General features: G+C 39.1%; 3 protein-coding genes across 4 annotated transcripts; all 3 read left to right on the plus strand.

The window, feature by feature from the left end:
* Positions 1–507: 507 nt before the first annotated feature.
* Positions 508–9753, plus strand: LOC113675649 (monocarboxylate transporter 13). 2 transcript variants are annotated; one of them, XM_089202682.1, is made up of 6 exons: positions 530–602; positions 726–1022; positions 1920–2164; positions 3045–3631; positions 5401–5767; positions 6590–9753. In XM_089202682.1, exons 3-6 carry the CDS (start codon positions 1942–1944, stop codon positions 6784–6786), a joined length of 1374 nt encoding a protein of 457 aa, XP_089058808.1. In that variant the 5' UTR covers positions 530–602; positions 726–1022; positions 1920–1941; the 3' UTR covers positions 6787–9753. The 2 variants fall into 2 exon arrangements, with proteins under 2 accessions (XP_089058809.1, XP_089058808.1); XM_089202683.1 differs by lacking the exon at positions 726–1022 and having other exon boundaries at positions 508–602.
* A 1273-nt stretch (positions 9754–11026) lies between these two features.
* On the plus strand, positions 11027–12382 carry LOC149047273 (uncharacterized). Its single transcript, XM_089203397.1, has one exon. It carries the CDS (start codon positions 11101–11103, stop codon positions 12130–12132), a length of 1032 nt encoding a protein of 343 aa, XP_089059523.1. The 5' UTR covers positions 11027–11100; the 3' UTR covers positions 12133–12382.
* Positions 12383–13042: 660 nt separating this feature from the next.
* LOC149047274 (monocarboxylate transporter 4-like) lies at positions 13043–13882 on the plus strand. Its single transcript, XM_089204514.1, has one exon. It carries the CDS (start codon positions 13067–13069, stop codon positions 13730–13732), a length of 666 nt encoding a protein of 221 aa, XP_089060640.1. The 5' UTR covers positions 13043–13066; the 3' UTR covers positions 13733–13882.
* Positions 13883–14717: the final 835 nt, after the last annotated feature.

Raw genomic sequence — 14717 nt, forward strand, 5'->3', positions numbered from 1 at the left:
AAAAATAAACCTACAAAGTAAAAAAAAAAAATTGGGTGAAACATACCCCTTCCGATTGACTGCTAGTCTGTTATTTGCAATACTACACTGTTAGTATTGAAACTCTGAATTCCTTCTAGACTCAACGAAGTTTCCTGAGACTCCATACCTTAATGAGTTTAATATGCTGATATCTAGACGGGTTTTAATTGTGCTAAGTCAAAAATTAGCTACAGGACATACCACGCTATGAATGGCCTACCCTGATCTCTGGCTTGTATGCGATAAGAGGGATCTATTTCAAGGGGTTGATGTTTCTTCTTCTTCCAGAAAGATGCAGAACATTCTGATAAATAAGTCAACGGAATAACTGGCAAAAGAAGACAAAATAAAATGAAAAGAAGTTTAGAAATGAAGAAGCAAAACGGTGCTCTTTAAAATTTTTCACTTCGTCCTATTTCAGTCAGTCAGTTAAAATCGATAATCAAGAAAACGAGGTGTCATATTTGGTCAGCGGGAGCTACAGGTGTTTTGATTATTATGCTTGTAAATTTTCCATCCGAAAGAAATACGCAAAACAATTAGTGGTAATCATAAAGGCATCCTTTCGGGCGGCCAAAAAGGTAAGGTAGGCTAACAAGTAATCTTATTCACCAAGTATGCCAAACCAGATATCTGCTTAGAGGAACGCAGGGTTTCAAAATTTTGCTCTCGTTTTTCGCATTCAAACTAAACGTTGCATTCAGGAGATCTTCAGTCAGCTCCAAGGAAAAACATCTTAATTCCTGACAGTTGTCGGCATCTGGAAGTCGGAACTAAAGCTCCTTATTGGTGATATAAATGCTTGGAGCTTGCAAGTTTAGATGCAGAGGCAAGTAATGAAGTAATACCGAGTTCCTTGTCATTACCGAAAACTTTACCTAAAAAAAAACTTGGGGCAAATTAACCGATAACATTCGTTTATTTACATAAAAACACCAGGTGCTTAAGTGACAAGAACACAATGCTTTCCATTCATTGACCACTGGAACACCCTTCAACAGGTACATTAAACAGAATTATCATTTGGAAATTAAGTAAAAGCCGTCGGTGGTTTAAACTTAAAACAGCACTACCAAGGCATGCGTCTCAATGATTTTTGCCATCAATACCTCCAATAGCTATGTGATTAACTCAACAGGGTTGGGAATTCTTTATCGTGTTAACTTTTTAGCCTTAAGAGATTTCTCCGCCTCATTTAAGGCAGTTAGGATTGTTTCAAAAAAGATTCGGCAGCAAGTGTGTCCTGGGCTCTCCAGCTGACTACGCGAGTTCCAACGTTAAAACGTCGATTTGTAACTTCGACAAAAGCACTCGCCAACTGGTAAAAACGCGAAGATAGACGCCGCGCCTATTGACACAAGCACCTCTAAAAACATAAATAAAATAAACTATATTTCAAGTTTCGTTTTCACAATGCTGCGGCTGCCGTTGCCAAGCTTTAACTAAGCTGTGATATTAATTATTACCGAGTCGATGCTGGATTATTAACTTGGATAATGCTGTAAATCAAGTTTAGTACATTTCAGTTCATAGATGTGTCCACGCGCGTCTCTAATTACGGACGTGATGAGTAACAGAGTAAGACTGGGGAAAAGTAACACATTCATACGTGGCCTTTTTTGTTCTTCCACCTTGTCCCCAATCTGCTTAAAGGGGCTGTAGGTGTTCTTGAATTTACCAAAGGTGTTCGAACCGGTTGAAAAGACATTTCTGAGTAATATTGGGATACTTAAGGCGCACCTGCATTCTCAATGATTACTAGAGAACGAACATGGACGAATTGAATCACCTGGATTGAACCTAAATTATTACAGCACATAGTCTGCAATTGATATTAGTTAATTCTCCTTTCAATACACGCTCAATCAATTAAATGGAAACATTTATTTCATACACAGCTTCCAGACGGATACTATACAAATGAAAGAAGAAGCCTCAGTCTCCGGCTTTCGTGTCAAAGAGACTGTGAAAGAAACAAGGACGGAGAATGAAAGAAAATCACGTCAACCAGATACATACTGGTCTTGGATTGTGTGTGTAGTTGGAGTGGTTTCTTTGATCATCGTTTTAGGGTGTTCGTACTGCTTTGGTATTATATTTCCTTTTCTCCTCGACGAGTTTAACGAAGGAAAATCAAATACCGGTGAGTAGTATAGGGTCAGCTTTCATAAGCAGTTTTTCTCTGATACACATTGACTGAGTCGTACAAAGGGAAAAAGCGCCCGGAGCTGGAGGCTCCCCCCCTTCCCCCACGCCACGACCTAGCGAAGGGTGAACCCCTAAAATTGAAAAAAGAGGCCCTATTTGATACAGTGAGCTAGGAGAAAGCTGTTCCTTATGAACGAAGCTCATTGGGCTCAATAAGGCTGATATTGAATCCTGAGCTTATGGTTAAAATTGGGAACCGCAGTGATGAGCTCCTCTTCTCTCCCCCCCCCCCCCTTCCTGGACCGTCATGTACTTAAAAGGTTTAAATATTGTAAGTTTTTATCGGAAGAAACATACGCTCTATACAACATTCATTAAGGTGTGGTGACCTGCCTTTTGGGTCCTCCTGAGTTTGCCCTGAAATCCCCTCCTAAAGGTTGAAATCTTCAAACTCACAGAGGGGTGGATTTTTTTTTACGGTAATTGATGTAATTCAGGCGTTTGATAAGCCAAATGCAGAAAAAAAATTGTTAAGTAAGCATATCAATTTTTTGAGAGGGTCTCACTAAGGTTGACCGTTAGCTGTAAAACTGCAAACGAAAAATTTTAACCGTTAGTCGTAAAAGAGAGTTAACCGTAAACATTTTTCATTTTCACCATGGAAAAAAATCAACCATCCCCGTCCATGAACCATCCCCATGCAACGAGGCCCTCTTGAGAGCATTCAAAAATTTCCCAAGAAGATAAAAAGCCAAAACTTGCTTGTTTGTGGCCGAGGGAATGAATTGACAAAGGCAGCCTGATTATGAAAAGTTAAATTCTTCCCTCGTGCATTTCACGTAGTGGTCCAGTGCATAAAACATATCTTATTTCAGCATGGGTAGGATCATTAGCCATTGCAGCCACTGGCCTCTTCGGTCCTGTTGCTGGAAGACTGACAGATTGTTTTGGCGCACGTGTAGTGGTTATTTGTGGATCACTTATGAGCGCAGCTGGACTCATGCTGACCTCACTAGTTCCCAATCTTTATCTAATGCTTCTTACGTACGGTGGAATGTCTGGATTTGGTTCAAGCCTTATTTACATCTCAATCTTCGAGATCGTCCCTCGATATTTCATCAAACATCGATCGCTAGCTACAGGCCTAATAACAATGAGTACGGGGGCTTCATTAGTTGTCATGAGTCCTGTGTGTCAAGCACTTGTTGATCTCTTCGGTTGGAGGGGTGCATTTAGAGGCATGGGTTGTTTTGTTTCCATAATTTTTTTTATTGCTTGGACTCTGGATCCCAACGTTGCCAATGAAGAAGCCGAAGTAGCAGTCGAGGAAACTCAACCATTCAAATCGCGGCAAACATGTAGAATTCTGGATTTTTCGATGTGGGGAAATGTTACATTTGTAGTGCTTTGTGTCACGAGTTTTTTTGTCTTTATCGGCCATACCATCCCTACCGTACATTTCGTAAGTAGTTCACAGATTATTCTTGTTTTATCGAAATCGTTCGGTAGCTGCAATAGGGGGCCGAGACAGGCCTAAAATTTTTTTCATTTGCGCTTTAGCAGTGCTTGCTTGCTTCAGAGCTCTGGACACATAGCAACACCGTGAAGACGTCAACTTCGTCTCCAGGCTCTTTTTTCCCTCGCTTGAGGGCAGTCAAACAAGGGGGAAAAGGGCTGGCAACGAGGTTGTGGAAACGTTAATGGATTCCTTCGGAACCAAAATTAGTGTTTCTCGAAAACAGGTGTTCCATTGATGAGGGTAAATGCGTATTGTTAAACGATAAAAATACAACTATATCTAATCTGAAATATCGTAAGAGTTTCCTTATTTTGGTGTTGGGGAAAGGAATGGAAATATCATATTACTTTAAACCATTCCTGCAAAAAAATTATAAAAAGGCAGGTTGATTACTTCTTATTCCTTTTGGGAGTCTTATCTTAAAGGTAGAGTTTGGTCACGTTTTCCTCGTTATGATTGCGAAGTTGACATGGTAACAGTTGTTCAGTTTCTACGGTAATTAGAACTCGTGATAGTGTCTTGGGAAAGCTATGTTATTAATTAAGTTAATTTGTTAATCCAGGAAGAGTGAATCTCTCTGGTAAAAGGTCACGTTCGACACCTCTCGTTCTTAAAGGTGTAAAACATGTAATACCCTTCATGTTTCGCAATTAGATAGTTATTATGACTAGCACGTAGCAACTTGGGGGCGGTACTTATGAACGCCCCCTCTTCTCCAACTTTTGTAATCATGATGTTGCTATGTAACGGTCTTCTAAGGCAATTTTCTCTTAAGATACCCCTTCAGATGTGAATAATATTCTGTCAATAGGTTAGTTATGATTTTTATATTTTTGCAGGAATGGTTTAAAGTAATATGATATTTCCATTCCTTTCCCCAACACCAATATAAGGAAACTCTTAGGATATTTCAGATTAAACATAGTTGTATTTTTATCGTTTAACAGTATCTCTAAAACAAAATCAGTCTGAACTATGGATCTTCTTTAATGACGTTAGGCCTGTACCGATTGTACTCGTAAAATGCTGGAAAGTTGCTCACTTGAATGCCAAAAACTCGCTGAAAAATTGTCAAAAATCCAAAAAGTTGTTACCTGAATTTAAAAAGTTGCTACCTAAATTTCTTGATATTTTTATTTAAACTTTAATTAGTCACAACCTCGCGTACAGTTGAAATTTTTTGGTTGTACACAATAATTGCTAAACATCTGTGAAGAAAAATAGCTTGAAATTTTCCATTAAAGAGTCACTGGTAAATATGGGAGAAATTTAAAGATACTTAATACTAAAGGAACAAATCAAAAGGTTCACTCGACGTCTTGTCGAACGTCAATTTAGCCAAATATCAGTTATGATATTAGATACATATCGCAAAAGGCTTGCGAAACGTCGACAAGTGACAGGTTATCGGTTAGTTTTACATGAAATTGTTGACTTTTTCAAGCTTGATATACCCTTTAAAGCAATAATTTACCCAAGAATTATTTAGAAAGGCAAAAATTGCTCGAAGTTACTAGAACCGCAAAAATTGCTCCAAGAGCTAAAAGTCGCCGTACACAATCGGGACAGGCCTAATGACACAGTATGAGCCTGCATAATTTGATTGCCCCGGTAGAAAGATTCCATTGCTGTTAAGCCAGGGAAATTATCTAGAAAAAATAGTCTTACACCACCACCTAACGACCGCTTAACTATTTCTCTGAATTTCTTAGGGCAGGTACAGTGAGGATCTCGGTGTCACCAAAAATTTAATGACATGGCTTTACTCTTGCATTGGACTCTCATCTCTTCTAACCAGAATACTGGGGTCCAAGCTTTGTGACATCATCGGCCCTCATAGAGTGCTGCTCGTATTTGGAACAGTTGGTGCGGTGGCTGATTCTGTTTTGTTACCCCTAGCTACTAACTGGACGTGGCTACTTTGTTTTTCTATAGTCTATGGCCTTGCTGATGGTCTGATAGCCGTTGGAGCAGTTTTTTCATCCTTACAAATTCTGACACAGAGACAGAAAGCTCAGGGATTTGGCTTTTATCAATTGTGTGTTTGTACGGCGCTTTTGTTTGGTGCACCAATTGGAGGTAAGTCTAAAAAATTCGAATGTGTAAGTTGTTAGGGCAAAAAATCTGAGAATGAAAAAAATGAATGAAATAAAGAAGAGAAAAATAAAGAAAAGAAGGAAATGACGTTAACTGAAAGAATGAATGAAGAAAGAAAGAAATGAATGAAGGAACGAATTCACAAACAAACGAACTTATGAACCGACGAACAAACGAGCGAACGAAGTTAAAACGAGCGAACGAAGGTACAAACAAGCGAACGAAGGTACAAACGAACGAACAAAGGGGCAAACGAAGTTAATTGAAAACGAACGAACAAACGTGCGGACGAAGTTACAAAAAACCGAACAAAAGAAAGCACTCGACTGAGTGATTCCACCATTTGCTAAATCTCCACATGGACTTAGATTCTTGTCCTTGTCCCACGGCCACAGTAAGAGATTAAAAGATTTACGAAATCCAGACTGAACGTCCTCTCATAGGGATAGAAAATGATAATAATAAAATTTTTTGGCTCAATCGTTAAAACGTGAAGAGAGAGAACAGAATATTAAAAAAAAAATTGGTTGTTGGTGGTGCTCGTGTATCTCTGGTATCCTTCCTAATGAAAACTCCAAACTGAAGGAATAAGGAAACAAAATAATCCTGAAGGCAAAAAGAGACGGCGTTGTTCCGTTGTACGTTTGAGCTAGGTAGCATTGCAGTTCTAAATCTTGTTGTTTTTGAAAACGTCTGCTTTAGTTTGTTTTTAAATGCACACAGAAATAAGCCCCTCAGGAACATTAAAACGACCGATTCTAAATGTTCTTAATAGACTATTTATTCTCTTGATTGTATTTCCAGGTTTAGTGGCTGACAAGACCAACTCGTATCCTACTGCTTTCTTGTGTGCTGGTGGAATCGAGGCTATAGGAGTCTTGATTTTGCTTATATTTATTTGTGTGAGGAGAGTCGAATTCACGCAGACGAAAATCCAGACTGACTCAGAGAACTCATCTTCAACTGCGCTGCTAGTGATAGAAAAGGAAACTGTCTTATAATTATATTAATACGTACAACTATTTCCATTACACTTGTGCGTGTTCGGTGTACTCACTATGAACGTAATCTTAAAGAAATCATTCAAAATTATTTTTGTTTACAACCAATTCTGTAGCTACAAGTTTCATTTAGTCTTTCTACAAGAATTTATTGGTGGTTGAATTTAAAGAAGTTAAAATTAAATTTGGGTAAAATCAAAGAAACAAGGTGTTTCCAACAAAAAGGGCTGATAAACCAACTACGCTACAATAGAATATCAATTGAATTGCATTCCTTCTGTAGCCGAAAATGTTTCGAAGAGTATGTGTTTCATTTATACGGATGAGACCTTAGACGAGTGGCAAAGGCTTTTTGCGTGATACGTGATGACCCCAAAATTTGCAGGGTGACAAGTGATTGAACCCAAATTAATATCCGCGTGACGCGGGACCGGACATCACAATGTGATGCGTGATTTTCTATTTAACAAGCGCGTGACGGTGATTTACAAGACTAAGGCCTAGTTCAAAAGCCGCTCCTCTAATGCGCCGAACCTAATTTAATCAGGCTCGACTGTGGACGACATTGGTGACATTGGCGTATCGTGTGTTGCACCTAATAGCACATACGCAAGGGACTGGGGGTGATAACAATTTTCGCGCCAAAATTCAACTTTCAAGATGGTAGTTTGAAAGAAAGGATAGCTTTCATTAGGACGCTTTTTCAGGGAAACCAGCGCATAAGGATGTCTTCAGAAAGTGCCCTCATGTATGTTGCATTACGAAGGAAGCGGATGATTCTTTTATTTCCTTCGGTTGGGCTTTTATTGCTCTCAAGTAAGCAATCTATGGCTACCGATAGAGTTTATCAACGACCTTGCCGACATTTGGCGAGAAACAACGGCTATCGGGAGACAGTATGGAACACGTATACCCATGAAAGATTTAAGAAAAATTTCAGGATTTCGAAGGATTCTTTTAATTTCATTCTGAGTCGAATCTGAAATGACCTTGAACGCCAGACAATAAAAATATGAAGACCCAATATCCCCTGAATGGCAGACGTCCCCTCTTTCCAGACGATATCATTACACTAGAGCGAAAATGGTTGGACTGGGTATTTCAACTGTACGCGAGATTGTGACTCAGGTTTGTGAACTAATCGTTGATTGCATTTGACAAAAATCTGTTATAAAGCACATGCCATCTATCGAGCAGGACTTAAAGATTAGATGAAGGAAATGAATGACAGGTGGCAGTTTCCTTTCTGTAGAATTGCAATTGATGGTTGCCACATTCTGATTAAATGCCCACCAGGAGGAGCCGCCTCGTGTAAAGAATACCATAATTTTAAAAACTGTTATTCAGTGGTGTTGATGGCCATGGTAGACATGGTAGATTTAAGATATAGCTTTATTTGGGGCAGCTGCGGCTTTCCGGCTAACTCTCGTGATGCCATCATCTTCAGGCTACGATCTCTGGGAAAAGTTAAAAGAACAGAATTTTCTCCCAGATATTGGACTTAAGATAGCTGATGTGATTGTGCGTCCACTTATTTCGGGGATTCCGCTTTTCCGTTCCAGCCGTAGCTCCTAAAACCCCACAGAAATGCAGTATTAACAGAGAAACACAGATACTTCAATTACTGGTTAAGTCGAACTAGGATGGTCACAGAAGGCACCTATGGACAACTGAAAGGACGGTGGAGTGTTCTTTTAAGGATGAGTGAGGGTGGACCGACTCGAGTGAAGACAACAACTCTTGCGAGTGTAGTTTTGCATGATGTTTGCATTGAAAAAGGCGACACCATCTCCAGCAAACTAGATTTAACAAGAGATCTGTTGTATCCAAGCGCGGAATAACATCACTACAATGTGGATTTAAAACGGCTGACCAAAACTTTAATATTCACGACCAAATCTTAAAGCTACAATTGACAAACATGTATGCAACTTGGCTATTTAAAGTACCGCTTTGGGACATGTAGTACGTAACATACCTTACGTAATATATGCACCTAATCATGTTCCTTATTGGCCTATTGTATTATCCTGGTTCATTAACACTAAAACACGATCTACTTGATCATCAACTTTATCATGTTAATTTGAAACTTTCCTTGTAATTGCATTCATTGTTCTGTTTCTATTGTTTGTTTGTCCAATTAGCATTTTGTTATACATTTAAATTCAACTTTGCACTTTGTATTGATCAGAACTGAAGATACATGACTGTAAATATATGAAAATCGTGTGTGTGCACTGCTTTGAAGAAACAAATATAGAAGCGATCCTCGCAGTTATGAATACTGGTGAACTAGTAGTGAAAATAAGGCCTTAAAAAAGTTCTGGGCCGTACGGGATTTGAACGTAAGGTATTGCAGAGTTCTCAACAAAGATCAATAAACCTTGGCAGCCGTGACACTGTTTTCTGGTCTTTTCCGTCCTTTGCTCATCTTTGCTTGACCTTTGATGTCTTTGATCTTCGTAGTAGGTCCAAACAATGGTAACACAATAGGCATAAGTTGATATAGTTAACATTTGCACATGGACCATGACCTTTAGTGTTATTTTTGTATACCGCCTGGTCGTGGTAGCGCTTCAGATCGTATCCAGAAAGACCAGAAAGTGTTCGAATCCATCGAATGAAAGATCTGAAAGAATGTCGACCCGAACGGCTGAAACGGTAAAAGATGTTAGAGTTTTGGTGTCATTTTATGCCGCCCGAGAAGATGGTAATGTAAGCAATGAGCTAGTACACAAGGAAAAATGTTGTGTACCAGTTAGTGATACTTACGTAACAACCCCTCCGTCTGCAGGCAAACCTGGGATACCCAAACTAAGCCTGAAATCTCGCTAATTCCCCTTTACATTGTTTAAAATATCTGTTGAATAAAAGGTGGACTGCATTTGCGATGCAGATGAGTTCTGTCCCAAGCCTAAACAATACATAATGTTTACAAACCATAAGCAGCACCCTGTTCTTTTGACTGAACACCACGCGAGTAAGTTCTCGAGGGAGTCTGCTTGAAAGAGGTTCCAAAAAATCTAACCACCCCAGTTTTGCACGAGGTACGTATACAAGAAAGGTTTCATCTCAAGATCAGCTTCGAAAAGCAGGTACTCCAGTTGGGTTGTACATCAGGGTTGTACATCCGGTCTTACTTGAAAACATTACGTAATCAACCTGTCCTAGCTGAAAACCCAGACAAATCATTTTTGAAAACATTACGTAATCAACTTATCCTGGCTGAAAACCCCCTCAAATAATTTCAAACCTTTTTATGACTTTTTTTGCCTTCAGTTGTAATGTTTTATGAGTAAACAGGACATGAACGTCTCGAACTGAAGCCGGAAATTATGGCTTTGAAATGCTTCATATGAGCTTCGGGAATGGACAAGAGAGGGGGCTGGACAGCAATACCATGATCGGCGCAAAAAATGTACCTCACGTTGCAAAATAAAGCCTATTGTACAGAAGTCGGGAAACATCGCTGCGAGAATTATTTCATGATTTAATGTCCCTCAAACATGTCAAGAGTATAACATATAACAGTAAAGTATGATACCAATTTAAGGTAGTGCGCCAGGCTCCTGGAAACACATGTGACGAAATTATTTTGTAAAATAAAACGAAAGTCAGTCACGGTCTGTTGCATGTTGGTAAATGCTGAATCGCAAATAGCTATAAAAGTATTTTGATATGCAATCCCTTCGAATCTCCAATTATAGTATGCTTTCCATGCTTCGGAAGTTGTGAATATTCCTCGATGTAACGCGTATGCCACGAAAGTTTGTGTAAATTTGTATGCATTAATGCCTCGTTCTAAAGCATGTGTAAAGTGGCTGTGGATAAATTTTATGTAGCAAATTTTGGAGAAGGATTCCTCTACTAAACTTAGTCGTAGATTAGGAGATTCGTCCGATCGGTGCCAGCGTTGTCGGTTTGTTCGGAGGCTTCTCTTGTAAGTCTACTGAATCGCAGATTAGATCGTAAAGTCGGATAAAATCTTTGGTTCTTAATCTGGAAATATTACCCTCAGGATAGGTAGCACCTGTAAAACATTTTAGAAGATGTGGCTGTAAAAGTTAATCAGGGTCACACACCCCCGTTCCCAGGATCTCTCATCTTCCTACCACAGAGCTGAAACGAGAGTGAGAATTCTCCTTTTGGGCCATTTTCTTTAATGTCACGCAATGCTTCCTGTTAAGTCAAGTGTTGCGTGACATATCAAAGGACGGCCTTAATTAATTAAGAAGGCTTTTTGCCTTTGCGACAACTGAAACCGGTTTTCTGTTTGAGGGAGTGTTTTACGATCAGATAGATGGAGTTGCCATGGGGTCCCCACTTGCTCCAGTACTTGCAAATCTCTTTATGGGACATCATGAAAAAACCTGGTTAGACAACTTTTCATTATCTGAAGTTGTTTTCTACAGACGCTATGTCGATGACACCTTCTGTTTGTTCAATAATGAGAAGGACGCGGTATTGTTCTTTGATTATTTAAACACCAGACACCCCAGTATTCGCTTCACAATGGAAAAGGAAATTAATGAGAAATTATCGTTCTTAGACATATTGATTGACAACAGTAATCCATCCATAATTACTAGCGTCTACCGCAAGAAGACGTTTACTGGTCTTCTGACGAATTATTTTAGCTTCACTCCTATGATGTACAAATTAGGTTTAATAAGAACTTTGGTTGACAGAGTATATAAGATCAATAATTCCTGGGTTGGTTTCCACAAGGATGTACAAAAACTTATTTTCTTGCTACGGAAAAATTGTTTCCCTTCCAGCGTCATAGACAGGATTATCTCCAGGCATCTGGCCAAGAGCTATAATCCTTCTCCCACGCATAACGCCACATTAAACTCCGGAAAACCTTCTTCGCATTATTTTAAACTTCCTTATGTTGGGCGGTTTTCTGACATCGCTCAAACCAAGTTAAGGCAACTACTGAAACGTTATTGTAGACCTGATTTAGATATTAAGTTAGTCTTCAATACGTTTAAGCTCAGAAACTTGTTCAGTGTGAAAGATTCAGTACCACCAGGTCTACGTTCGCGTGTCGTTTATAAATTTTCGTGTGCTGGCTGTAATGCCAGTTATATTGGTGAGACCACTCGCCACATCTGTACACGGGTTCGTGAGCACCTCTTGTCTGAAAAAACTTCACACATTTACAAGCACCTACAATCATCAAAGGCCTGTCTCGACTCTTGTGGTACAGAATGTTTCACCATTTTAGATTCTGCCGCTTCGAAATACGAAATTAAGATCAAAGAGGCATTGCATATTAAGTGGGACAAACCCATCCTTAATCAGCAATTGAAGCATCTAGAGCTGTCTCTTTCCTTTTGATTCTGTTATCATAATAATTTTTCTTATGATTATCATTATTTTTCTTTTCTCCTTCTTTCCCCATCTAGCACGTGCTTTGTCACGTTTTTTCGTATTTAATATTCAAATCGTACGTAAACAATACGTAATTTGTAACGTAATTTCATATAAATTCAAATGTACAACCGTTAAAATCGCATTTACAACTGAAGATGACATAAGAATGTCGAAACATGTCTTGCAAACTAAAAGTTGTGGTTTCTTTATTAAGAATTACGGCCTTAATTCTTTGCATGAGAACAAAGTGAGAAAATTTCTCAGTTTTTACTGAACTTCTCCGTACTCTTTTCAGTTTAGCCTGTCACCTTGCTTGACGCTTGTTTAATGTCAATGATCTCTGTTGATATTACAATGGAAAATAAGGCAGTGTCCCAATCAATCGAGAATGGCGATGAAACCCAAACTTTCAAAGAGAGAAAACTTCGTCAGCCGGATACTAAGTGGGCTTGGGTTGTGTGTGCAGTCGGAGCAGCTTCCAATATCATAGTTTTAGGATGCACCTACTGTTTTGGAGTAATATTTCCTTTTCTTCTTGATGAATTTAAAGAAGGAAAATCTGATACTGGTGAGTAGGAATGTATGAATTTTTTTATCGTTAACTATCGAAAAAGCAGTAAATCAACAAACGGTGTAAAGGTCTTTCAGATCTCCCTATTTCCGCCGCTTGTCACGTGCAGATTTAGATCTTGAAGAATCTTTAAACTGGTAACATGTACAAATATAGTCAATTTATAGTCATCTGATTTTAAGTGATTTTCGTCTAGGCTGACAACTTTTTTCCAAGCGACGAAACTTCAAGATTTAGTTCAGTAACGCAAAGTATTAAGTCAGATTGATGTAGAATGTGGTAGTATACGAATATTTTCAAAGATATCTCTTTCGTCCTTCAGCATGGATGGGTTCTTTTGCCATGGCATCCTCTGGTCTCTTTGGTCCTATCGCTGGAAGACTGACAGACTGTTTTGGCGCACGTGCAGTGGTTGTATGTGGATCACTGATGAGCGCAGCCGGACTCTTATTGACGTCGCTAGTCCCCAATCTTTATCTTATGCTTCTCACTTACGGAGGAATATTTGGATTTGGTTCAAGTCTTATTTACATCTCAGTCTTCGAGATTGTCCCACGATGTTTCATAAAACATCGTTCGCTTGCCACAGGCTTAATAACAATGAGTACGGGGGCTTCATTAGTTGTTATGAGCCCCGTATGTCAGGCACTCATAGATGCATATGGTTGGAGGGGCGCTTTCAGAGGTATGAGCGGTTGCACTTTGGTAATTTTCGTCATGGGTTGGACGCTGGACCCCAATGTGGCCTGTGAAGAAGCCGGAGAAAGTGTTGAAGAAACTAAACTATCCAAAACGAAGGAAACAAGTAAAATTCTGGATCTGTCTATGTGGAGAAATATCACGTTTGTAGTACTTGCCATTTCAAGCTTTTTCGTCTTTATTGGCCATACTATCCCCATCGTCCATTTAGTAAGTAACTTAGTGCTGATTTTTATGTTATACATACGGGAGCTTAATACTAAAATTCCCAATAATGGCTTCAGATATATTTAGCTTTCAAGGGACACCTGTCCCAACTATAGGCAAGATCAGTGAGGATATTTTCAGTCGGGACCAAATAGGCATCTGTAGAGCACAAGTGTCCCCTTTAATTGAGGCGTCTCGTCACTGGAGTAAAACAGGAATTTAAAAAAAAAAAATAAATTAACCGAAAAAAAAAAAGCAAACAACCCAAAAAAGGAAACAAAGACTCAGGAAAGAAAAATAGAAGCAATTCATTGATTAAGTTATACTTTCAGGGATGAAAAATCTTGGAAAGAAAGACTGGGAGAAATATTAACCTCAAGGTTGTGGATAATTTTTACACAAATGGTCACTAAACTGTGTCGTATTTTCTAGGCTCGGTACTCTGAGGAACTCGGTGTCGACACTGATTTAGTAGCTTGGCTTTATTCCTGCATTGGAATCACATCTCTACTTACAAGAATACTGGGCTCTAAGCTGTGTGACGTCATCGGTTCGCAAAGTGTGGTACTTGCATTCGGTATGTGCGGCGCAATGGTGACTTCTGTTTTGCTGCCCCTGGCAATCAACTGGACGTGGCTTCTCTTTTTTTCTATTTCAAATGGCCTCGTTGATGGTTTGATAACTATTGGAGTAAATCTTTCTTGTTTGCAAGTTCTCACACAGAAACAAAGAGCGCAGGGGTTTGGCTTTTACCAATTGTGCCTTACTTCGGCAATTTTGTTTGGTGCACCCATCGGAGGTTTGTGGAAAATATTCTTACAAAAACGAAAATTGATAAGAAAAGAGTAAAAAAATAATAATTAAGATGGAAGGAAAGATAGAGTAAATGAAAGAATGTCCACGCAGAATAGTGATTGAATTATTAGGAACGAAGGAAAATGTAAAAGAATTTGTCGTTTTTATGAAATCTGATCGTGGGAAAAACAGAGTCCTTCGTAAATTAATGTTTTGCCTTCTTTTTTTTCGATGAGAAAACTGGACGACGGTACTGAAATCTTCGTGGGCAAGGGTT

This window comes from Pocillopora damicornis, chromosome 4, assembly GCF_964200805.1.
Source record: "Pocillopora damicornis chromosome 4, jaPocDami1.2, whole genome shotgun sequence".
In the NCBI taxonomy this organism is placed as follows: domain Eukaryota; kingdom Metazoa; phylum Cnidaria; class Anthozoa; order Scleractinia; family Pocilloporidae; genus Pocillopora; species Pocillopora damicornis.